Raw genomic sequence first — 25,192 nt, forward strand, 5'->3', positions numbered from 1 at the left:
CCCATAAATAGTGCCCTAAGGGGCTGAACGTTTTTAGGGGAGGGGGCATATTTGAGACTTCATAATACAGAAGTAAAACAAGAGCACCGCCTTGCAGGTGCAGACGCTCATCTGATTTTTTTTGTCTCTGTATAATAGAAATATTGACTTAAACATGATTTTCTAAGTCAAAAAGGGGCCATAATTCTTTCAAAAAGCATTGCAGAGTTACGGTACTTGCTGTGCAGTGTCAGCTTTTAATGGCGAATAACAAAATAAAAGTTTTAAAGCAATAGCTTTGACCATAAAAGAGAAAAGTTGACCTAAACGCAAAACTTAACCAAGAAATCTGATATTTTCTAAGTCCAAAAGGGGCCATAATTCTTGCAAAAAGCAGGATGGAGTTACGTTTCTTGCTGTACAGAGTCAGTTTTCGATGGTGAACAAGAGTTGCAAGTTTTAAAGCAATAGCTTTGATAGTTTAGGAGAAAAGTTGACCTAAACATAAAACTTAACCAAGAAATCTGATTTTCTAAGTCCAAAAGGGGCCATTATTCTTGCAAAAAGTAGGATGGAGTTATGTTTCTTGCTGTACAGAGTCAGCTTTCGATGGTGAACAAGAGTTGCAAGTTTTAAAGCAATAGCTTTGATAGTTTAGGAGAAAAGCTGACCTTAACTTAAAACTTAACCAGGCAACGCCGACACTAATCAAGTGATGACAATAACTCATCATTTTTTTTTTCAAGAAATCAGATGAGCTAATAAATAATTTTCAGTGACATTCTTGAACTGATGCTTCGGTTTTTCATTTCTTGATTAAATTTTGCAAAGACTTTAACTTTGAAATACTCCTTGCCATTATTTAATTAACAACATGAAATTAAAGAACAACTCTAGACTGGTGGGGAGCATTTATTTAGGAAACAGCCAATATGGTATTCTTTATTTTATATCAGCTTGCTTTTACTTTTTCCAAGTGGCAAAAGAACATCAGAAATAGGACGGCACCGTGTAAAATATGGAGTGGAGTCGTGGAGTGGAGTGGTGGAGTGGAGTCTGGAGTCGTTTTTGGAGTCAATTCTGGAGTCAAATTTGGAGTGGAGTCTTTTTTGGAGTCAAATTTGGAGTCGATTTTGGAGTGGAGTCTTTTTTGGAGTCAACTTTGGAGTCGATTTTGGAGTCAAATTTGGAGTGGAGTCTTTTTTGGAGTCAGTTTTGGAGTTGATTTTGGAGTCAAATTTGGAGTGGAGTCTTTTTTTGGAGTCAAATTTGGAGTTGATTTTGGAGTCAATTTGGAGTAGAGTCTTTTTTGGAGCTATTTTTGGATTGGAGGCATGGTGTAATTTCTCTCAGGCCTGTAGTCACTAAATATATGTAATTATCTCTAATGAAACAGTCTTGATTGATAAAATGGGCCTCAAGACAAATGGTCTCTAATTTTATGCGGCCTCTCAAGCAGGATTTTTTTAAATGTTAAAGGATTTTGTGAATGGAGTCTCATTGATACTTAATGTTACTGAAATGTTTGGTCTATATTAATCATTATTGTCATTTTTGTGGTGAATTTAGGAATGGAATTCCTTAATTTTATGGTCGAAGAAAAACACAACAACACTGGTTATAACTGTTTTCATCACAGTTTTCCTAGTTATAAAATTTCTGTTAGAGCCTGTGTTTTAAGACAATGGTCATGTCATTATTGGTAATATTACGGTTTACCAAGGGTATTAAAGTCACAGAAACACTTTGGATATTATAATTTCAAGTAGCATTTATTTCACGAAGAAAGAATTCAAAACTATCAGCCTCTCTACAAATTTTGTTCAGTCTTTAGCATTGGTTTCATAAGAATGTCTGTAGAAATCTGATCAAACCATTAAATAATGCATAGAAGTTTCCAAACTACTGAAAACAACCGAGGGTTATTGCAGTTAACGTGAAAAGGAACGTAATAGAAATAATTCTAAATAAACACTTAGAACATTTTTCGATATCGCCCCTCAATATGTCTTTGTTGATTTATTTTAAAGTTACAACAAAAGCCTGTGTTTTTTAAACCAATGTTTTTAGAGATTTGACCATTTACTTTGTTCAAATGATCGATCAGTTTGTATAGAAAAGGGATTATGTGATTTGCTCTGTTTTAGGGTAAATGTTGGCTCGATCCTATTGAATGTACTGAAAAATATCTGTAATAAAAATGTCGCTTTAGTCTACTTGCAGACCTGCTGCATATTTTTCACCTGCGTGTAGGTCTACTAAAATAATACATTTTGTATGAAATTTATTAAAAGCAAAACAAAAAAAAAGAACAAGGTTTACGTTCACTGTATTGCTTCAAATACCCAAAAATGCACCATTTGCTGTTCTCATTAAAAAAAAAATTCTTGGGAGGATAACCCCGTACCCCCAACACCACCCCTGCGTACTATGAATAAGGTCCTGTTTAATATAGGTATCATTTATAAATTTTGAATATTATCCAGCAAAGACCATGGCTGGTCATGGTTTGCATTGTTCACAGAAGGCAGACCTATTTACCTGTTTACTATTTAACAGTCTGAACTTAAAATTTACAAAATGCAAATCTTAAAAAATGCAGATGTTTTGTCTTTATTCATAGTTGAGCCCGCCATGAGAAAACCTACATAGTTTACTGCATTTGCATAGAACTAGATCAGCCTGCACTATTCTCATTCATCTGATGTTCGACATGGTACCCGAGAACCGTGGTAGAGCTCTTGTATGCGAGAATGGCCTGCACAGGCACGAAGTTGATCAGAATTCATATAGTTCTTAACAATTTGTCTTACTCGAATATGGTTTAAAAGCAAATTTTGTATGGAATGAAAAGACAAATCAAGAGCCAGACTAGTGCAAATGTATTTTTTTTTGTGAACTGTACTATTGTCTATTATAAACATATGCATAACACACAGTATTCTATCCTTCATTAATTTCATCAAGTATTATCATGTCTTATTATGTGTCTTATTATATTATGCTGTTTGTAGTAGATAGTAAATATTTAATTACCCAAGTTTTTTTCTTGTTTTCATTTTCCTGATTCATTTTAAAATTTTAAAACAATACTTTCTCATTATTTAACATTTCAAGTTTGAAATGTTTATCAATTCTCTCTGAGTAATCTTCAGGCAACATCTGGCCCAACATCATAAATAACAAACCATGAAGGAACTAGGGGTCAAGTCCTGATAAGAATGAGATATCATGCTGAGGTGCTGTACCAGTACCTTCTCCAGCAGCGGAATTGTAGAAATCTGTCATACAGTAAAGAGTGATTTGTTGTAATTAACTTTCCAATGTAATGACAAGTTATTCTTACCAATCTGATAAGGGTCATTTGATAAAACATCAGTAACTGTTATTGTTATTTCTAGAGGAGTATGATATTGAGCCCATGATTCAACAGTTTACTAGTAAATGTAAGTGTGAAATATTGTATGTGGATAATTATTTGGAGGTGACATATAAACGTAGGGTCTTTTAATAAATGTTTAGGTTTTATTAAATTTTGACTCCAAATTAGACTCCAAAATTGACTCCAACTTTGACTCCACTCCAAATTTGACTCCAAAAATGACTCCAAAAGCGACTCCAAATTTGACTCCAAAATCGACTCCAGACTCCACTCCACTCCATGACTCCACTCCATATTTTACACGGTGCCAAATAGGACACCATACTGCAAACTAAAGAATGCGTGGAGGTTCTAAATAAAGTTGCAACTGACAATCCTAACTGAATATTTTGCCCTGCATGATTACAATACTTTTAATATGTTTTTTTGTTTGTTTTTCTTTGGTTTTTTTTTATGCTAGACACATTAAAATTCCAGAAGTTTTTTTATTGGCCTTTTTATTGTTAAAAAAACAAAAAGAAACCTTATGCTTTTAGTGTTAGAAAAGGATGGGAGAGATGAAATTTCACATAAATATTTCATTGGTTAATACACTGAGACATGATCCAGACTGCTTTATCAATGGTATTAGGGGATAAGCCTATTGTCTTTATCTAGCAGCCGCCACAAAGTTCATCCTGGGTCAGCAACATGTCGGATACAATTAGGACCAACCAGATAAATTTCTGAAGCAGTACTGGATTTTGCAGTATACAGAGAAGAAAAAAACAAAATCTTCATTTACATACATTTTGATATACCCTCAATCAATCAATATATGTGGGGGACGAATTTTCATGCATTTCCAAGTCGTGTCAATTCTAGACTAGCCACTTGACTGATCATTAAGATATTTCTCTATGGGTTTTTTTTTCGTTTTTTTTTTGTGTCCAATTTCATTTCATAGAAATTCTAGAGATTTCTTGGAGGAATGAAGTTAAAATTATCATATTATGATATGGACATGGGATATAGGCTGGCTCAATTCACTGATACTGAATCATAAAAATGTAAAAAAGATATATCATAGTCTAGGAGCTAGTCAAGGTCAATCCACGAAATCAATCCAAATGAAACAAGAGCTGTTGGAGGACAGCAACACTCAACTATTCAACAGACTTGTCAATTGAATGAATAGATTTCATCAGTACTTTACTGACATAATTACAGTTTCAAATGAAAAATAGCTTTTCATGTCAAAAATGACTGGTTTTAAGATTTTTGTCTTTGATCAATAATGTCAAGGCAACATCAGGCTAAGCTCAGAATCAAACACAATCTCTAGACTGTTTTCCTGATGAAGACTCTTGTATGACACTACTCTAGTTTTACCTTTTAGAAAAATTAACTGTAGCATTTCATTCACTTTTCTAAAATTCAAGTTCATGTGGAAATAGAACGATTTACGCCTATATCTGATACCATAAAAAGCTTTTTTTCATTAAATGCAGTTAAATTAGCCACTGGTGTAATTTAGATTTTTTTCACAATTTCTCAAATTATCGCAACACCAATTTTCTTTTAAAAGATGTCAACAAGGTGAACTTTTCAACTGCGTAACATCTATTCATCCCTGGGAAAATAGTTTTACCTGCGGTTTACAAAAGCGGTAGTATAGTTGTTTACTAAAATGTTTACTTACGGTATCAAAGTATTTGAGGTACCTGTTATTCAGTTAACCATGCTTGACAGTTCAACATTTAATTTAACTGACAAGGTATTTGATGCTCTAATGCGGTCAAATCTCCGACTTACCAGTACCATACCAAGTTAATTAATGGTACTTAAACCTTTAAGTTATTTCACCATCTGATCATCAATATTCAAACAAAAATATCAATTAAGGCACTGCCTACAGATGCCACATTCCTCTGTAAGAGCTTGGCATCAGGCAGTATGCAACAAATGAGTTACGGTTCCTGACCTTCTTACTCATCTAGCACGCTACAATGAAATGTGTCAAAGCTATAGCTCATTTGGCATTCAAGGGAAGTGGACTTAAACAAAAAAATTAACCAAAGAATTAGACCAAAAATTTCCATTTTCTTAGAGAAAAAAACAATAAAGACAATAATTCTGACAAAATGCAAGGCTGAGTTGTAGCTCTTGGCCATCTTACTCATCTAATGATGACCAGCAATGATACATTTAAGGTTCAAAGCTATAGCTCTTATGGCTTTAAAAAAATGAACCTAAACAAACATCTTAACCAGCATGGATGCTGCTGATCAAGTGAAAAAATACCTTGTGGATTTTTTTCTAAAAATCAGACCAGATAAAAATGTATGTATCTCTTTTGATTTTTAAAGAAGCTGGAATATCTAGGTATTCCCATTCATGCTCAACAAGCATACATTTAATGTATGCCAAAATATCTAACTTCTGTAAATTATAATTATTTGTTTTAACTTGCATGTATTGGTTGAATTATATTTGTAGAAGCTTTTAAATGGCTGTTTAGTCATAACATTCACATAGCCACAATGGTTTCTTAGTAATGCAGCTGTCAATTTTAAAAAAAAATATTTCTTAGATATGAGCGATGACATGAAAATTATCTACCCACGAACTGAAAGATAATTATATGCCTAGGGTGTTGTTGGCATGCAGATATTTGGCCATATCTTTACTGGTTGAAAAATGACAGAGTGCGAAACGAAGGTCACCACGAAAAGCAGCACTGCCGAATTGTTTACCTTCAATCAATCAATATATAATAAATTGGTGTCGGAGTTATTTTTGTGTCCTGGACTGTCTATATACTGATGCTTTTTTATTATATATAGCATCATTATTGACCAAACAAATGTGCCGAAGGTTATCCCCAGTAGATTTTACATGTAAGCTGATAACATTTCTGAAACAATACCAAATTCTACACATAGGAGTGTGTACACACATAATGATGTGGTTTCAAAGCTTGACTTTTAAATGCTTATTAATGCAGCTAAAATACAAATGAAGATGAGATATAAAAAAAAAATCAGATTTTTTTATGTTTTATTATTGTTCCTTAATTCCTAGAACTATTATTATTTCATTTTAAAAAAGAACATTCTGAATGAAAAAAAAGTTTGTGATTTAAATATAAAGTTAATTAATGTATGTGATTACCTCCGACTTACACATCTTTGAAACTCATAAAAATTTTTTACATTAACAATTTTCTATATAAAGGGTGCTTTTTTAGAATATGTGGTAGTATAATTTTCATGAAAAGCCTCTGAATTATTGACATACATTAAATAAGAATTCCTTGTATTCAAAAATGTCCTGTCAATCTAAATCAATGTTAAACTTTTAGCTCCTGTCACATCTGAAGCTTGAAGATCAATGACCAAAAATGTCCTTAAAAGTACAGCTACAGTCAAACATGTGTAAAAAGACCTGTTAAAACTCACAGGTAGAACTTTACTGTAAATTATTTTAATCAGAAACGAAATGTGTGGTCTTTTAAGACAGGTGATCTCAGTTTTTAGCAAGGGTTTGGCCGTATACCATAAAATCATTTAATTTCACTGGAATCGAATTTGTTGTTATTTCATGGAACCCTAAAATCAATGAGAAATATTTCCCTAACAAATTTTAAATGATTCCTGAATAGGCATATGATTTAACAGAACAGTATTTCATCTATAAGTTACCATTTAGAAATTTTATTAACCGATTAAAAAATAAATTGACTCCTTAGACAACAAAATTATGGTGACAAAAATCATTACAAATAGTAATTTTAGAAATACCTGAACTTTTTTATACAATCTTCACACTAAGATATTTCCAATTTTCCATCATTACTTTTATAAAATAAAACACCAAAGTTTATTATCCGTTGCTGGCTCGTCAAATATTTATATTACTTTGAACAAATAAAGAACTACAGTTTGTCGCTTGTCTGAACCTTCATATCCTTTGATATATGCTAATCGTCAATCATGACATAATAATAGAATTTCTGCAAATGTCATTATTCGTATTGTACATACGACATCTAAATCGTGCCGATCATCGATGTTCTACACTTAAATCTAGGGAAGCGAATAAAAAAAGCTTTGACGCTACAAAAATGACTCACCTTAGATTTTTTAATGGCAAACAAGATTTAAAGCAAAGATAGCTTTGAGACGTTGGTATTCCGCTGTGCACTGAAGAGCTTACAATAACGATTTTGATGGTCAAATACGCAAAATATTTTGCCAATTTTATTAAGATAAGTCTTGATAACGAGTAATCATAAAATCTATGTCAGATGAAAGTAATGATCCATCTAAAAATCGGCAATTTTAATTATATCGTAAAAGTTTAAGTGACTAGTAGCAATTTGTCACGTTTATCTTACATGCCAAATAAATATTATTGATTCTTAACATGGAATGCACCTGTGTCTTTAAACTAATCAAGATTTCGGCAATTAAAATAACTTGAAACGATTTTCTTTTATTGATTATCTAACAACAATAAAAAAAATCACCAAAAATATAGAAAAAATATAACAAAATGTTATGATGCAATAATTTGACATTGTCAGCTTAGAAAAAAGTTTCCTGCATCTTTTTGTCACGAAAAATTGTTGCCCTTGCAAATTTATGTGACTGTTAACCCTTACACTGCTAAATTTCTATAATGAACTTGTCCAATACTTTCAATTATGACAGTACCATTAACTGTTAAAAGGGGTGCTTACCAAAGATAGACTGACTGAATGGTGAACAGTGCAGATCATGATCAGACTGCATGGATGTGCAGACTGATCATGATCTACACTGGTTGCAAAGTCAGAATCAGTCGTGTCCAGCATGATAAGGGTTAATACGAATTAAAACACCTCATTCAACCACAAATGGCACAAGCCAATACAGGATTAAAATGGATAAAATGGCTTAACTTAAAACCAAACATTCACATAATCAAGCAAATCCTTTACAAGTTATAAAAAATAATGACGTTACTTATGAATAGTTGTATCAGTAATATCGGTCAGAAGTTCAAAGGCTATAGTTTTATCAAAATATTATATACTGAAATATAATTGTAAAGATTTGGACATTTCTTCTATCCAATGACTTAAAGTTTGAAAGTTATAATTCGGCGTGCTCCTTCTGAAAGTTCAGCTGAAAAGTTTTAACTAATATAAATTTATAAAGATATTTAGGTAACATTCCCATCAACGTTCATGGGAAAAGCGACTGAAAGATTACGAACATATTCAAATCGCATAAATCACTTAATTCATAGTATTAAGATAGTATACAATAAGGAAATAGAGCCGTGTTCAGATTATATCGGTATTTCATCTCTCAATGGACCAAACAAAAATTCATTTTAAATTCAAAGATTTGCTTACTATTGTAATTTGTTTCGTTTCAATTTACGTGTCCTACTATGCTCTTGTTAATTCAAATCCACATAAAACCTGAATTAGAGCAGTATTAACAATTTAATCTCGATAAGTTGAATTAATACGCCCAATCTGTAATGTCAGTTACAAGTATTAGTCAAATGTTGGCTTTAAACCACAAAATTAAGTATAAAACATCATTGTTCGACACTTTGGTATACGCATATTTAGTAAATTCTACAAAACTTTTGGAACAGATTCAAGTTATTTGTGTATACAAAATGCTATCAGTTGTTAGCTTTAATAACAAAATAAGATAAACAATTGTACAAGTAGTACAAACACAATTGGTACAACAATAGTGAGAAAATTTGAAATATTGAAGTCATAATTTGCATTGTTTAGATCTGTTGAGATCTTTAGTTACATCAATATTAAGATTTTAAGTAGAAAAGGACTATTATATTTTGTAACACTTCAAAAAAGAATACTATGGCAAACTTGCAAAGATTGTTCTTGTATAATTACAATTTTAATGCTTGAAAATGATATCTATTCTGAAAATCTTCTAGAGACCTATTAGCTCATACTTAGTATATATCGGAGTTTCACTCCATTCCAGCCAGTGGTTTAAATTTATATGGAGATATCAGCTTTCGTACAAAAACGTAGGGCAAACAAAACAATATCTCTACCTACTCTTTTAATAGTCAAGCTGAAAATGTCTGCAAGGAAGCATGTGTGACTAGTGCCTCAGAGGTCGACCCTTATTACTTCTGTAAATGGTAACAATGAATTCTGTGGTGTTGCCTTATGTGTGTCACAGCTTAGGATGTAGCTATCACTTTAAATGTGATCTTAAGTTTCTGTTGCTTAGACATGTACATGCTCATTTTACCTTCAACATTCATTATTTTATTATTCTACATTTCTGTTTTCATTTGCATTGTAAGAGAACTGGAAGACATCAAAATGAAAAAAAAAAGTTATGTCAGGTCTTAATTAGGAATATGACTACTGTTAGCACAAGCTGATACGGAGGTGCCTTTGAATCAATAGAAACTATCCACACCCAGTATTCTTTCTCTATAACTTTTGAATAATCATAAAAACTTACAGATGGACTCGGTGAGGACTTCTGTGCTTCCCTGGAGTTCCCTGAACTTCCATGACGTCTGCGTCCTGAAAATGAAAGAGACTCGTTATTGGATAAATTATGCTCAAAATGTGCTATATGATGTAATAATTATAATGGTGATTTCTCAGTTATATACAGTATAGGCATAGGCAGTTTTAGAATGTACAAATCACACTTACACTGTACAGGACTGTCCGAAAAAGCCCTCATATCAATGAACATGTGAGGTCATCAAGGATCAAATGTGTGCTAGAAGATCTATATATCACTCAAAATGAATAAAATTTTAATGGTATTCAAGTATTTAAACTCTCCTTAAACTGAATCAATATAAAAAAGTATTTGATCCAAGTCCGCCACCGGCAAAAATAATCGCATGGTTGTGAATCGGTGGTAGATACACAACTCTGAGTCAAGGGAATGGCGCAATACCGGTACTCGTAAGACCAACTGCCACATACTGGTAACCACGATAGACTGGCTGGCATTAATAGATCTATAGTATACCATTAAACGGTTAAATGGTCCCACATTTGATTTTCTACTTTATTTCGGAGTCAGACTTTTTTGGTTGACTTTTGTATCAAATGAATAATGTACTCAAGTGATTCACATATGATAAATGTATTAACCTATTACAAGATATACTGTAATGGACTGTTACTATGTATAACACAGTGATACCAGAATGTTCGGAAATACACGACGTTGGTCAAATTTTGTGAAAAGGTCTCAGACACTTGCACATGCTCTCGCACTCGTGTATTTCAAATAAGTAGTACGGGAAAACCGAAGGTTTTTCCGTCTATAGATAATGTGTTCGTGTATATGTCAAAGTAAACCTATATACCGTTCAACTTGGGAATATGTTCTATACCTTCAATGTTTCGTTGTTGTTGTTTTTACCCATAATTCCCGGAACTGCTGCCGTGCAGTTTGTGCAATAAATAACTTTCAGGACGACATTTGATAAAATAAAATTGCTTATGAACGATCCGGCGCCACATTATCAAAACAAATTATTCTATCGAGTTGAATATTCGCGGTATTAATGGAAATCCGTGTTATTCGGGTTTCTTCATGTAGCGAGTTTATGGATGATTCAAGCGGCCCCCTTTTTGTTTCCAATATTGAATAATAATGTAGGCTACATTACAGCAGTGTTTGAATAACAAAATCATCATTTATTTATTTTTTTTAATGTAGAAAAGCCAATAATTTAAAAAATTTCAAAGTATAACGAATTTAGACACGCCGCCCTAACAAAATTTATTTAAATACATAATTTTATCAACAAATTGCGTAACACTTCACCGTGGTCCAGTGGTAAGCGTACATATTTTCCATGCGCGAGGTCCGAGTTCGAATCTCGGCAGTTACTTGAAATATTTTTTTTTTTGCTTAGGCCCAATTTTATTTTTCTATTGATATTTATCACAATGTTTGCAATTATTGGAACAGAAATCAATAATGTGTATAGTTAACCAATGTTCTGCCTGTAAATTTTGAACAAAAAATTCGAAGGCATGGAAAAGCATATGTCGATATTGCTTATCTCCCCTACCTTCCACAGTCTTTCACATACATTGCAATTACTTTCTCAAAAAATTAATTCATTGACTAGTTATACACTTGGAAAAAATGTTGGCTATAAACTTGAGAGGCCCCAACTACGATCTCTATCGCGCTAAGAAATCAACCTAAAATCATATTCAAAAAATGGCCCCAGACTGTTAGGAGTAAGGTAAATTAAATTGGATTTCTTGAGTTTCGACCAAGAATGTTTGTGTTATAGATAACATTCTGGTCAAGAACTTTTTAGAATGAATTTGAAATAAGAATTTTACATGTAAATGGTTGTTTGTCATTCTCAAATACAAGAGTTTAACCATAGCTGTATTAGTGGGCCACAATTTGTCCTAAAAGAGTGTCATTTGACAATAATGGCATTTAAAAGAATTGAAATAGTCAGTGTTTAGGATAGCAGGATTATGTAAGTTTCAGTATCCATACTACAAAAGAATATCAGAAGAACATGAGGTTGTGCGTGATTTTACTCTGCGGCTTAATGTGTAAATCCTTGTGTTTCTTTCTTTTCTTTTTTTTTTGGTCGTTTTTAAAAACTATAAGTAACAAATGAACTGAAAAGAAACTGTGCATTCCCAGATTCAGAAATTTGTATTAGAGAAAGAAACTGACAGTAAAGGCATGATCGTTGAGGCGCATAGCGCCAAGTGTAGGTATGTACCGAAGAGGGTATACTGAACAGTTTTAAATATTTGTACGTATGTAACTGGTGGCCGACTGGTACTGATGTTAAACCAAGACAGATGATAAAGTCGACCACACTGATGATAAACCCGGACAGATGATAAAGTCGACCACCTTGGAATTATTTGATCGGTTATTTATATAATTAAACACACCATGTAATAGCAACCACTTACAGCACCAACTGGTGTAAACAAAAACAAACTTGCTAATATTCTGTATAAACAAATGACTTACATTTATCTGTATAATAAAATATTTATCCAAAATTACTGGGTAAGAGGGTGTTTTTTACGCATGCTCACTGTCAACAAATAAAGGCCTGACATTGGGTCACTTTTCATTATTTGATCCAGAATGACTGTTGCAGCATTTCTGGGAAAGTTTCAATATAATACTATGAGGAAAATTTTGTAAATGACAAAGTGGTCGAATTTATCAACGTTCGTACAGTCCCCATTTTACATACCCCTTTCAGACCCTCACTTCATGCGAGTTTGCTTACTAAATATAAATTTGAATTATGTAAAGTTTTCAGCAAATGTTAAGCATTATTTTGATACCAGCCATTGATAACAGTTTGCTGAAATAAAAAAAGTTACAGGTAAAAAAAACCTCATTTTCTGTCCGAGTTTATCATCAGTACCAGTATGGGTGCATTTTGGGACTAGATTCTGTGCACTCAAATATCACTATTATCTTTAACTCATGAACACTATTTTCCATTGTCTGTCTAGTCTTGACACATTTGAAGAAATGATTATATCTATGTTCATTTAAACAAAACATTTTAAAACATTTTCCTTTGTTAATTTTTATAACAAGAGCAAAACCATCAGGCTTACTGTCAAAACTGAAAGCCAGAAAGAACAATTTATGCAGAAAAAAGAAAGAATCCGTATGACTAGGTTTTCCCGTCAGATAGGCAGCGCCTAATTTCATATTACATCTAGATTAAATGTCAATGTATTAGTTCGCAAATAAGCCTAGTTTACAGCCAAAATGAGTCATATTTGAGTATATTACCTTTTTTGCATGCAAATGGCGTATTACCAACCAAGGGGAGTAACTCGGGCTATCGGAAACCAAGTTAATGCAAAGGAGTAGGTGAAGTTCCGATGGGAAGTTGTGGTTGTTGGCAACAGATACTGTTTGAATAATTGCAGGATCCAGATTTGCAGATAGAAAGGAAGACAGATGAAAAGACAGATGGACGAATATATAGATCTAGACTATTTTTACTTGACCTGCAATAGTGACCTTGACACATGACCTACGAGCATAAGTCATACGTGCATAATCTACATATTGCATTCTGTTCACAAAGTTTTATGACTTTTTGTGCAATTGCAGGACGAACAGACGGACAGCATTTTATAGTCCCCTCCGATGTTCAACTGGTAGGGGACTAATAAATGCTTAACATAGAACATAACTCTGACATATACTGACATGTTTTGTTTTATTTTTTTTTAAAACAACTAGATCTACTTAGTATATAGTTAATATACTTTGATTTGTGAACAAAACGGATTTCCAGTGAACTATTATCAGATGTAATATTAACGACAATGTCAAAAATGCGCTTTCTTTCATCCAGATTTCCTTCGTATTTCGCTAAATTTTTGTGTTAATTATTTAGTTTATTTACAAATAATTTAAGAATCTTGAGGAAGGCTGCATCTTAAATGTGACATTTGCTCATGACAGTCTATGACCGAGCAATTCGCGTCAAAGTGTTCATTTTAGCCTTTTAATTATTAGAAAGTAGCAGGTTAACATTTCAAGCAGGTCTTTTTCGCACTTTCTATATGAATAATAGCATCAAATCTAGACTAAACTTGGACGGTAGCTATATTTGTAACCTGCAGAATCTGCATCCTGATATTACAGTAATCGAATCTAATGCGAGTGTAAGATAAGATTTAAGTCGGCAAGATCTAAAAGAAAAGAAATATTTCAAAAATTGTCATTTGGGTACGATCACTAGTCTGAATTTTCCAAAGACACGAAAATTTCGGTCATAGTTTTCTAAAAAAAAAATACTGTCACTTTAAAGACAGCAAGTATGATGATCATATTACGATGCCATTTTAGAAAATTAGTAAAAAAGTCAATAATAGAATAGCTGTAATGTTATAAAAATTTTCGACTATATCTTATAACCATATTCATTTTATAATGACGTATATTACCTGGACGCATCCTTTCCAAAATGCAATATTTTAACAATGCAAATTTAAGTCCAAAATGTTCGCTTTTATATTCAAAGTCATGCACAGTCAAAATAAGATAAAGTAATCCAACTTGAGCATCCCACTTGATTTTAAACTTTTATTGCGCGAGAAATTCAAAATGACGACCTATCCCCGCGGTGTCGCAATAAACAGCCGCCTTATCGGCCTGAAATCGTTATTTGAACGTAAAATCCACATGCCTTCATTTGTCCATTGGTAACATTATCGAAGATTTGAGATAACCGACTCTGACCGCATTACACCCTGCTTGCGACAAATAAAAACATCGGTGGACTAAGTTTATATTGAATGAAATTGTACTGAACGAAATATATTGTAGTTTACGATATTGTCAAACAGAAATGATTCATGAAGTTTACATGGACGGTACAAGATATTGTTATTATTATATGTCATGAAAACTTGTTTTCATTTGTCCGGCTTTTCTAAAATTTTGTTTTATTGAAAATGCTCCACATATCAGCTTTGGTCATAAACGTGGGCGTCCGTTTGGTCAATCCTAAAATTAATCACAAAAGAAACTGGACATCTTGGGGGTAAATTCATAATCATGTAAAAGTTTCGTATATGTGTCATGATATGAACTATATAAGTATCAAAGCCTGTAGTAAAAGGTTTTTATATAGCTATATTAGTATGAGTAGCACCCTTCGTCTCTTAGAGTTTAGCTAACATGATTTCCTGAAATTTTGTTAAATGTCTGAAAACAGTAAATGACACTGACTCCTTTACTAGTATGGCATAATGACAAACACGATTTATTTTGCGTGCTGACACTGGGAATTCCATTCCGCAATAACATTCACGTGAGTAAGAGCTTTATAAACATGCAATATTAAATATTCATTAAGTATTCATTCGCACTAGGCTGAATTCATTGTCAATAAAATAATTTTATTGTTGGTGAATACAAGATGAGAAACTATTTTGCCGTTAAAACAACTTCGCTGGTGCGAGAGCGCATGTAATCGCAATCAAACATCAAGTTAAAACAAATCGAGAATTTTTTTTTGTTCTTTTTTGTTTTCAAAGAAAAATTCATCATTTCCAGTAAAAAGGCATTTTTGTTCCTCATTTGGCTTTGAAAATTTTACACATGAATGCACAATATAAATAACAAAAAATATCATAAAAGAATATAAATGAAAACACATATTCAAACACAAATGATTAAATGACAACATGACTAGAGGTGTGTCCACTCATTTGGTGCACCCGCTTATTGTCGCTGTACAGGCCTTATGTTATTTGCTGACAATGCCAGACTAAGAAAACTTTTATATTACCTTGGGTTAGGGGATGGGAGCGAGGTATGGATACTACAAGCATCATCAATAGAAACCGAAGAGTTTCTGAGTGGGGCGGTGTGGGGGATAAGTTCAAAATAAAAGTCCAGAGGCACTGCTTCACATGCTGGACAACATTCCTATACTGTTTCAGGACTCCGGGTCAAGTATGTTCCGTGAACTATCGGCCGTTAATGCATATTTCTGACTAAGTTAAAAGCCATAATATAACCCTGTTTCTGCGGAGTGAAACCGCAGGTGCACAATGTCACTTGCGGATATTATTCCTGTATTGGTTTCAGCACTCTTGGTCAAACACTTCTTTTGATGAGTTCAAGTTTTCGGATTGTTTTCTTGTTTGTATTCAAACTCAAGTTTTACCCAAATTGTATTGTTTTCCGTCCTTTTAACATAGTCTTCGCATAAACTATTCCAAGTTCTTCATCTGCTCCTCTTCAGCTTACTACGTAGTTTTCACGTTTATTTCGCGCATCCATCCTATTTTCTATTCTTTTCGCTTCTTTCACTACTACTTTTATTAAGCTTTCCGTTACTCGTGTCATATACCGTGATGTTTTGTGTGCTGCCTGCAAGCATCGATGTCAAAAGTGACGTTAATTTCAGGCATGCAACGCGGAATGTCTGTTAGATAGAACCGTCCAAAAGATGTTATTTTTTGTCATAACTGTCCACATTCAAACAAATATACTAACCCCTGGCTGGCTTTCAGAGTATATTGTAGAAGTCTGCGACGTTTGTGGCCAAGAAACAATGGGGTAACGTCGTCTAGAATTATAAGATATTATTGGTCACAGCCTACAGACTGCGTCACCAAATGCCACAAGCTCACCGGGAGTAACTGACTTATTAAGCTCCTTGTCGTTCATGAAATAATCTTTAACATTGTTTCTGGGCTTGTTGGTCTAACAAGGAAACCCTTTTCTTCAAGCATTAAGATTTACACGGTTTACAAGTACCGTCATAGAAGAGGCCAACTTGACGCTCACTTCTGCATTGCTTAATTAATATACTTCTCTTGGTCCGTTTCCACGCCGACGCCATAAGTCTCCGCAAACTTTTGGAACTGTCACTTATGGCGTTTAAACTCACGTGGAAAACCTACATTTTGTTGTCAAACTTTACATCACCAATGTGTGTATATTCCGCTACCGACCGCACAAAGCTGTCGACCCCTCGCCAGTTGTTAAAACTGACATCTCGAAGATCACAGACCTGTACGTTCTTTTCACCATAAAAGTTTTTATCGACATCACTACACGGTCACCTTCTCGATTCTAACGTCAAAATAGCCGCTGCATCTTTTGTATCTAGTTTTTGCGCATTGTTAATATATAAATCTAAAACTAAGTCCTTGACTTTTTTTATCAAGATAGACCAGTACTAATTTCGATTTTTAGAACCATAGAGCTAATCTCCTCTGGAGCGGAATTTTTCTTCCTGCCCAATCTTGAACGGGTTATGTCATTTTGTATGCTCTGACCATCAATTGTGTTGCATCAAACACTGTACTTGTTGGGACCATTGAAGGGTGAAACAAAAAAAAACGTTGATGATTTGAGATATCGGTAAATGTTTTTATACCAATATGTATAGTTCCCAGTCACCCGGTAAGGAAATTCAAAATACGTCATGCTATTCGTTAATTAACTAGTAAGGCACTCACTGTAATAACTGTCGCTATAAAATCAACATAGATTGTTAATTCAATTTTTGCTAACGCATAAAAGCTTTAGAATGCTTCAATGCACTTGGCATCACGTTTTTTTTTTAAATTAAGATACCATTTAAACAAAAGTTGATTTAAATTCATTGGCGAGAAAACATTCAAACTAGCTTAAATATCTACCTGATCTTGGCAGGATCTCCTATAAACCTTTCAGTGTCTGTGAACACGACACGACTGGGTATCACTCTGTTGCGCTGGACCGCTGAAACTCTTATTTTCCGAAGATACAAGGGAAATAATTCATACGGCCTTGATAATAAAATTAAAAGGGAGATAAAGCAAATAGCTTATGTGTATACAGTCAGTAAAGAGTTATCCGCAAATGTAGTTTTGGCTATTCGCATTATGTTTATGTTAGTCACATAACATAAACGTCATAGATACAAAAACGAATAAGGCCGTCTTTGTTTACACAAAACATCAGAAGTAACAAGAAAGTTGACTATGACCGCAGATCCATTTACGTCTAGTCATAACAACCGCAAGACATTCGTATATGGGCAACCAGGATTTTAATTCTGCTAAGAACCTAAATACTTTGCCAAAGTCGCAATCTGACAGCATTGACTTCTTTTTCTAATGAGGAATTTATGTTATGCACAAAATACTTTAATTTTACTGTACAAACCTTCGTCAGTGTCGTCGTCTAATAGACTGAGGTCTTTCTGAAGGTTCCCGTCTGAAAAAAAAATGACAGGAAGTTTAGCCAGTCAAGAAATAACTGCAAACAGATAAATACATAAGACTTGCAAAGCGTAATACTGTGATGAAAATGCTCCACTTCATAAACTGCACATATGTTTTATCATTAAACAGGACAAACTTTGATTAATACCTTTTATTTAACCATAAAAATAAATGCGTGCTTTCAAAATAACAAATAAACCTAAGCGACTGGAAGAGTCTTAGGAGTAAACACGGTTTTACCTTCACTACCATCCTTGGTGGCTGGACGTGTCGGTGGTGCCAGAATCCCAGGAGTGTCTTCAACTAGTTTACTTTCCAGTAGTGTCTATATAAATATATAAAGATGTTTAAGTGACAGGTGCTCGTCCAGTATGTGTGCCAGTAAGCTCATCCACCCCTTAAAACATTTTTACAGAAGTAAACATTTTTATTTTATTTTTCAAAATTTACAAATGATATGCACATGGATGGGTACAAAGATTCTACGAGCACCTGTGATGGTCATGCAGTCGCATTTGAATTACATTCAGTTTTAAAGGAACAAACGTGATGTTTTCCATGCAACAATTTGTCAACTAGATTTTTCACATACTGCACTGAAGGTACGTTGTATTTCGTGACATGACATATGTTTCAATTAGATTGACCAGGACATATAAACTTCTCATGGCCTGTTACGCCCAACCAGTATTCGCAACCATTATTATAATAGCTATCTGAATGACCATCGCGGAAGTATAGTCAATGTCTAGACCGTAGCATACTGCATATACTTCATATCAACATTTCAAGACTGCGCCATTTTGGAGCGACTGTAGGCACGCAATATTAATTTTCATAGGAACAAGTGGCACATATTCAAGCAAACATCTGTACATCCGTCCTCCCCCCCCCCCCCCCCCCCTCTTCAACCTCGCATCCTAAAATCAGGGTTCCGCTACACGTTTGAAAAACAATACTATATTAAAGCAAGTGGCATATTATCATTTTTGCAGTTACCTGACGTTTTATATCCTCCCCTTTCATCACCATTTATGCTTATGATTTAAAAACAAGCCAGATTTCGAGCTTGAAACACGCATGCATGCACAGAGAGAGAGAGAGAGGGAGCGGGGGGTTGGGCGGGGCGGGGGGAGAAAGAGAGAGAGAGAGAGAGAGAGGAGATGCACAACTGGCTGCACATTTTAACACCAACTACTATACTAGTGATTATTGAGATGCTCGAACTCACGACTTCCGGGAATAGCTCGCCGGCATCGCTGTTTAGTTAATTAAGCCAATATTGAATGTGAAATACTCGTGGCGGATATACGAGTAGGGGTATAATAGTCATATAATCGCATGCAACAGACGTACATACTCGTTACGCCAAGGCTACACTTGTCAAAGGAAAGAAAACAAAGAAATTAAAAAAAGATACGCATCTACAGTGCTTCAAAGGTGATGTAAAGCATTTTTGTATTATTATTTTTTTCATGCTACGGCAGCACAGTACAATGATTTTCTCAACATTTATAAGCAAGTCTTTTCTTTTTATAACCATTTATGCTGATTCCGCGGAAGTATATATAGCGCAATATTACATTACTTAATGTCCAAAATTATGAAGTTAATGTGATAATAATGTAAATGTTCGTTTATAATCCGTCTTGACACGTCAAATGCAAATGTTTTCGCCTTGACAGAAAAGTGCAACGTAAAACAGAGTTTAAGGACATATAAGCACTGAAGTATGCATTTATTTATTATTAAGTTATATGAATTTATTTAGACTACGTTGAGAAGAAAGCTTGAATGTTATTTGGCCGCTCCTGGTCTGGAAAGAACAATGATTATAACAGTAGAATTTCTTTCGCTCAAACTCGACGGAACCCAATAAATTTGTTCGAGTTACCAATAGTTCGAGTCATCAAACAATAGACATTAATTAGAGATTTTTCAAGGACTTGTTAATGAGTTCGAGCGAAGGGTGGTACTCGAATTATACGAGTTCGAACGAACTTAGTAATATGGAACGTCAGAGTCTGCTGGCTGCCCTTCCTACAAGGCGTGCGGCCAAAAGTTAGTGTCTGCTCAATAATGTTGGAGCTAAAAGAAAAATATACTTGCTTACAGAAGATATTCTGACAGATATCTTGGGAGTAATTGTTCTTGACCTAGCCAAAATTACGAAAAAAAAAACTAGGGTTGTAATTGATTAAAATGTAGACAGGGTAATGGGATCAACGATATATCGATACATTGATTCATGGTCGTAATTACGGATATATCATTACATTGATTCATGGTCGTACATTGATTCATGGCGGTAAAAAAGATGCTTTTTACCTTAATGGAGTTGGACTGCAATATGTATTAAACATGAGAACAAATTTAATAACTCCCAAATACATTAACTGTTAACTCTGTCATGGATTTTTTTCCAGTTCCGTAAGGCTGATACATTTTAACTTGAGACTGTAAATATATTGTTTGCCATTGCTATATTTTTTATACAGGCACATAGAAGAAAATTAAACTTTTACAATTATTCATGGTTGTATTTTCATGCTTCATAATGAGACAAGGCTAGAGTACATGTAGATACCAATGACCAAATCAAATTTTCTAAGAAGGGAGTATTTTATGACATTCTGGCACTCTTGTTTGAGTTTTTAGATTGTCGCTATACACCGTGTCAGTCTCCACTGAAAACACAAGGCATACTAGGTAGATCAAACGCATCATCGCTATCGTTTATTTTAAACTGAAAACACAAGACCTAGACGTGTCGATAAAACGTATCGTTCCTGTCCCGTATTCTCCACTGAAAACACAAGACCTATTGGTCGACCAAATGTGTCGTTTTTATCCCGTACTTTTGAAAGCGAAAGCCTGTGGCTCGAGCAAACATGTCACCATTTTCACTCCACTAAAAAGACGAGGTATATGGGTCAATTAACGTCTATGCTGATGTGACATTATATCCCTTATCCCTACACTATTTTTATGAACTGATACAAGGTGTTGGCTAATAAGACATCGTGTCCTTTTGAGTCACACCCTATATTTTCAAATGGAAATAAAAGACGTTAAGGATCAGTACACGGTCTTACAGCTGATGTGATTTCGTGTTTTTCCCTTCCCTATTTTCCCAGTCAAAATTCAAAACCTTCCGGCTGATTGACTTTTCATGACTTTCCCTATCCTATATTTTCCCGTGTGCCTTCAAGACCTTCGGTTAAGAGTCTCAGCAAATGTGCTTATATCTTAGTATACCTTATATTTTCCACATGATTTTACACCAATTCACTTTAACTCGATCCTGGTAAAAACTTGAAGCTATTTTAATAACTCTTCTGGAAAATACAGAACTGTGTAATAGGAAGTGTGGTCATGCACCAAACGGGGTCGAACCCATGACCTCAAGGATGAGCGACCAACACACCAACCACTAGACCACCGCTCCCATAAAAGACTCTGAGGATTGGTGCTGGGTCCTGTCTGTTGTGACCCCGCGTGCCCGAGTCCTACTCAAATTTCATGACACGTATTTATTTTCCTTGTATTGTCCAGTGAAAAGTTATGACCTTAAGGACCGGTACTTGGTCATTGTCTGTAGCGACCTCGTGTGCCTCAATCCTGCTCTATAATTTCAGATAAAAGGACCAGTACATATGGGCTGTTGTAACCTCGTGTTTTCTTCGCCTATCCTATGCTTACACGGAAAATTCTCAAGACTGGTGTGACCTCGTGTGATTTATCCCTACCCTATATATTATTATGTCAATTCTAGATCATAATATTGGTACAGGGTCTAAGCTGAATTGACCTCGTATGGCTGTATTATTGAAAACATTCGTGTTATATATATTTTCTTATCTCATTTTCATTTGGACCATGGTACACAGCGTTTGAATCGTACAACTAAAAGGTGATATACTTAATTCCCGATTAAACTAAACTTGAAAAAAGCGTCTAGATCTTTAATAATCAAAACCACATTTTTCTCTACAAAGGTTTTAAATGTAATATATTTTGACATCGCGCATCTAGACATACATTAAAATTCTTTTTTAACAAACAAAAAATGTATATCTGTTTTTATTGCTAATTCATACAATTTAAAGTATTTTTATGGGTTGCAATATACCGGTGTAATTTACCATAATCGTGCCTGACACGTCGCCTTGAAAAAGTATTTAATATGAATGAAATGTCTGTATTTTTGTTCGAGCATTAATATTTCATTAATGAAATGATTATTTCACACAGATTTATCAATAAAACATACCACAAGTAGCGCGCAAATGTTTAAAAAGTACACTGAATTTTAAGTCTTATTAGTTTAAACTCGGTATAACATCGGCTAGAGAAGCCGATGCCCTATTCTTCAATGTTTAAAGTCCAAATCTTAGACTTGAGAACGGCAAATATTCAATGTTCGAATACTTTGCCTATACCATTTTTATGTCCTCGAAGGGAGGCATGTTAGTTTTCAACTGTCCGTCCGTTCGTTAGTTCGTTCGTTCGTTCGTCACAACGTTAACTTTTTGCATGAAGGCACTTTACTCGCGAACCACTGCACCAAGGACCTTCAATCTTCACATGCTAATAGTACTTATTGGGTACACGACCCCTATTGACTTTGGGGTCATTAGGTCAAAGGTCAAGGTCACCAGGTCAAAGGTCAAGGCGCTGCGGGGGCATTTGTCATCGTTAGTGACAGCTCTTGTTTTCTGACACGTTTGCTGAGCTGTCTGTCGTAGAGATATGCACATTCTTGCAAAGTTTCCTCACAATCAGTTCTAATTTAACCCTTATCATACTGGACATGATTGATTCTGCCTTTGCGACCTGTGTAGATCTTGATCAGCCTGCAAATCCGTGCAGGCTGATCAAGATCTGCACTGTTCGCCATTCAGTCAGTATCTTTTTAGTAAGCACCACTTTTAACAGTTGGTGAACTGAAAGATGGATAAGAGCATTTTAGAAATTTAGCAGGGTAAGGGTTAAGAACGACACACCAAAAGGTAAATTTAGCATTTTAATGGCAACTTTCAGTTTAAATGTTGATGATTACATGCCCTGGAGTGACTAATTCGAACTCCAGTGGACCCTAGTTCTCGGTAAGAATCCACCAAGGCTTGATAAGCTTGTTTGGGCAATTCGTTTTCCTTCTAGAGATAGCGGGAAAGTGCCAGAGGCACTTATTCGCCAAAAGAACGCCAAATATTTAATTGCCACGTAAATTTAAACTATTGAAAATATGCCGAGCCGGAGGCACAGTTTATCATAGACAGAACAAAATCAGACAGTCTACATTTCAGACTAGGACTGACCCTACATGTACGGAACTTGAGATCGATTAACTGACCACTGTTGTCCAACAGAACAATAATGAAAATAAATCAATATTATAACGCAAACCGGACAATGATAAGTGACATTAAATACTAGTAATGGTTGTGTAAAATAATTTTGTATTACCGCATAAAATAGATTAGGATTTTAAGATTAACTCTTTTATCTTGTTTCGTACAGCACTAACCGCATAGATTTTAATAGTTTGCATGTACATAAATGACAAGTAAGTTTGACTTTTTTGACTCTCATCCAAATAGACAATTAAGAGTGTGGCATGCATCATGCATTGTCGGTATATATATAACTGCCTGATGTGAATAAATTTCACTGAAGCTCTGTTTGCCAAAATATCTGATAATTAACACAACTTATATTTACATTATATCTTGTCAGCAAGTATGTGCAGCTATAAGACGGTGTGTAGACATATGCTACAACTGCTTTTCTGCGAATGAAAATGATCAACCCCCACTCGAAATCTCATCCCCTCTCCCCAAGATCTCACAACCTGCTCATATACCAGCTAAGAATCGTGTTTCGTTATGTATCAGCTGGTATAATCAGGAATATTTATATTCCCCATATTAAAAATGACATTGGATACAAAGGCCACATTCCACTGGCACGAGAAGCAGAAATGGTCAGATAGCACTTGTTCTACATTAACATGTTCACAGATTCCCTTCAATGTGGCCTTTTTTTCTTGAAGATCACATAAAATTAAGAAAATGATCAGCTATCAAGCTATTTGCGACTATGTGTTTCACACCTTGTTGCTCCTTACAAAGATTTTATACATAGTAAAAAGCGTTAGTCTTCACTGAATTTTAGATGAAGAATAACTTGAGTATAAAAAATTTAAGAGAAAAAACAATCAATGGAATATTTTTGAAACTAGGTTTCAGACATCGTACTAAGTCGATAAAAACCAAAGTTAAACAAGCAGGTGATGTTTTAAAGCAGTTACATACCTCTGTTGACAATCTTGTCCCAGGTCCATTTAGGCTTGAACTACTCGAATTCCTTTGACCCCTTTCTAATCCATCGCGAGACCCCTTTTCCGGCGCCCCTCCCGTCTGTAAGGAATCTACATCATCCGCAGAATTTGAAGACACTAGCGCAAAATACATCGTATAGATTCACATGCAGATTATTTTGTCAGTAAAACAGATACGCGGTAATCACTTTTCCATATCTCACCGCACCTAAAACAGGTTAAATATGCACAGTCAGACATTTTTGTATGTATATTCCATTCATCTGAAAACTTGTCACTGTTATATTCCTTTTCTTGTCACTATTTATTTCCCTCTTAAACCAGACCTCGGTTTAATGGTTGTAAAACGTTACAAAATATGCACAAGTCATGTAATCTTATTTTAGGATTTTCTATACTTAAAATGAAAAACAGTCATAACCGTAGCCAATTTACCGGTATTAAACCATATCAAAACATACACTTTACACTCAAATACATTTACTATAGGAAAGAATTTGACATTCTTATGTTATAATATAAAAGAAATGCGGCCTATAACCTACATCATTAAAACCAAAGCTATCAGATGAGATTTTCGCCAATCTATTGCTCATTAAATATTTACTTAACTGACACTGATACAAATCCTACTTCGAAATTATCCTAAATTAACCATTCAAATATAAATGAACAAATGCTTAAAGTAAACGCGACTCGTCTATCTAATTCATGAGCCTTTGAA

General features: G+C 34.4%; 1 protein-coding gene across 3 annotated transcripts in view; it reads right to left on the reverse strand.

Moving 5' to 3' along the window:
- LOC123564708 (apoptosis-stimulating of p53 protein 2-like) overlaps positions 1-25,192 on the reverse strand; it is a 51,118-nt gene extending 25,926 nt beyond the window's left edge. Inside the window, exons 1-5 of one of the 3 annotated variants that reach the window (XM_053552819.1) lie at positions 25,014-25,192; positions 24,443-24,676; positions 18,366-18,450; positions 18,067-18,117; positions 9,856-9,920 (exon numbers count right to left, since the gene is read on the reverse strand). In XM_053552819.1, the coding sequence (XP_053408794.1) occupies positions 9,856-9,920; positions 18,067-18,117; positions 18,366-18,450; positions 24,443-24,601 (360 nt within the window). In that variant the 5' untranslated portion in view covers positions 24,602-24,676; positions 25,014-25,192. Of the gene's footprint in view, positions 1-7,143; positions 7,377-9,855; positions 9,921-14,342; positions 14,586-18,066; positions 18,118-18,365; positions 18,451-24,442; positions 24,677-25,013 lie in introns of those variants that run through there. The other 2 variants (XM_053552829.1, XM_053552839.1) reach the window with 2 other exon arrangements.

This window comes from Mercenaria mercenaria, chromosome 1 (assembly GCF_021730395.1).
Source record: "Mercenaria mercenaria strain notata chromosome 1, MADL_Memer_1, whole genome shotgun sequence".
NCBI lineage: Eukaryota > Metazoa > Mollusca > Bivalvia > Venerida > Veneridae > Mercenaria > Mercenaria mercenaria.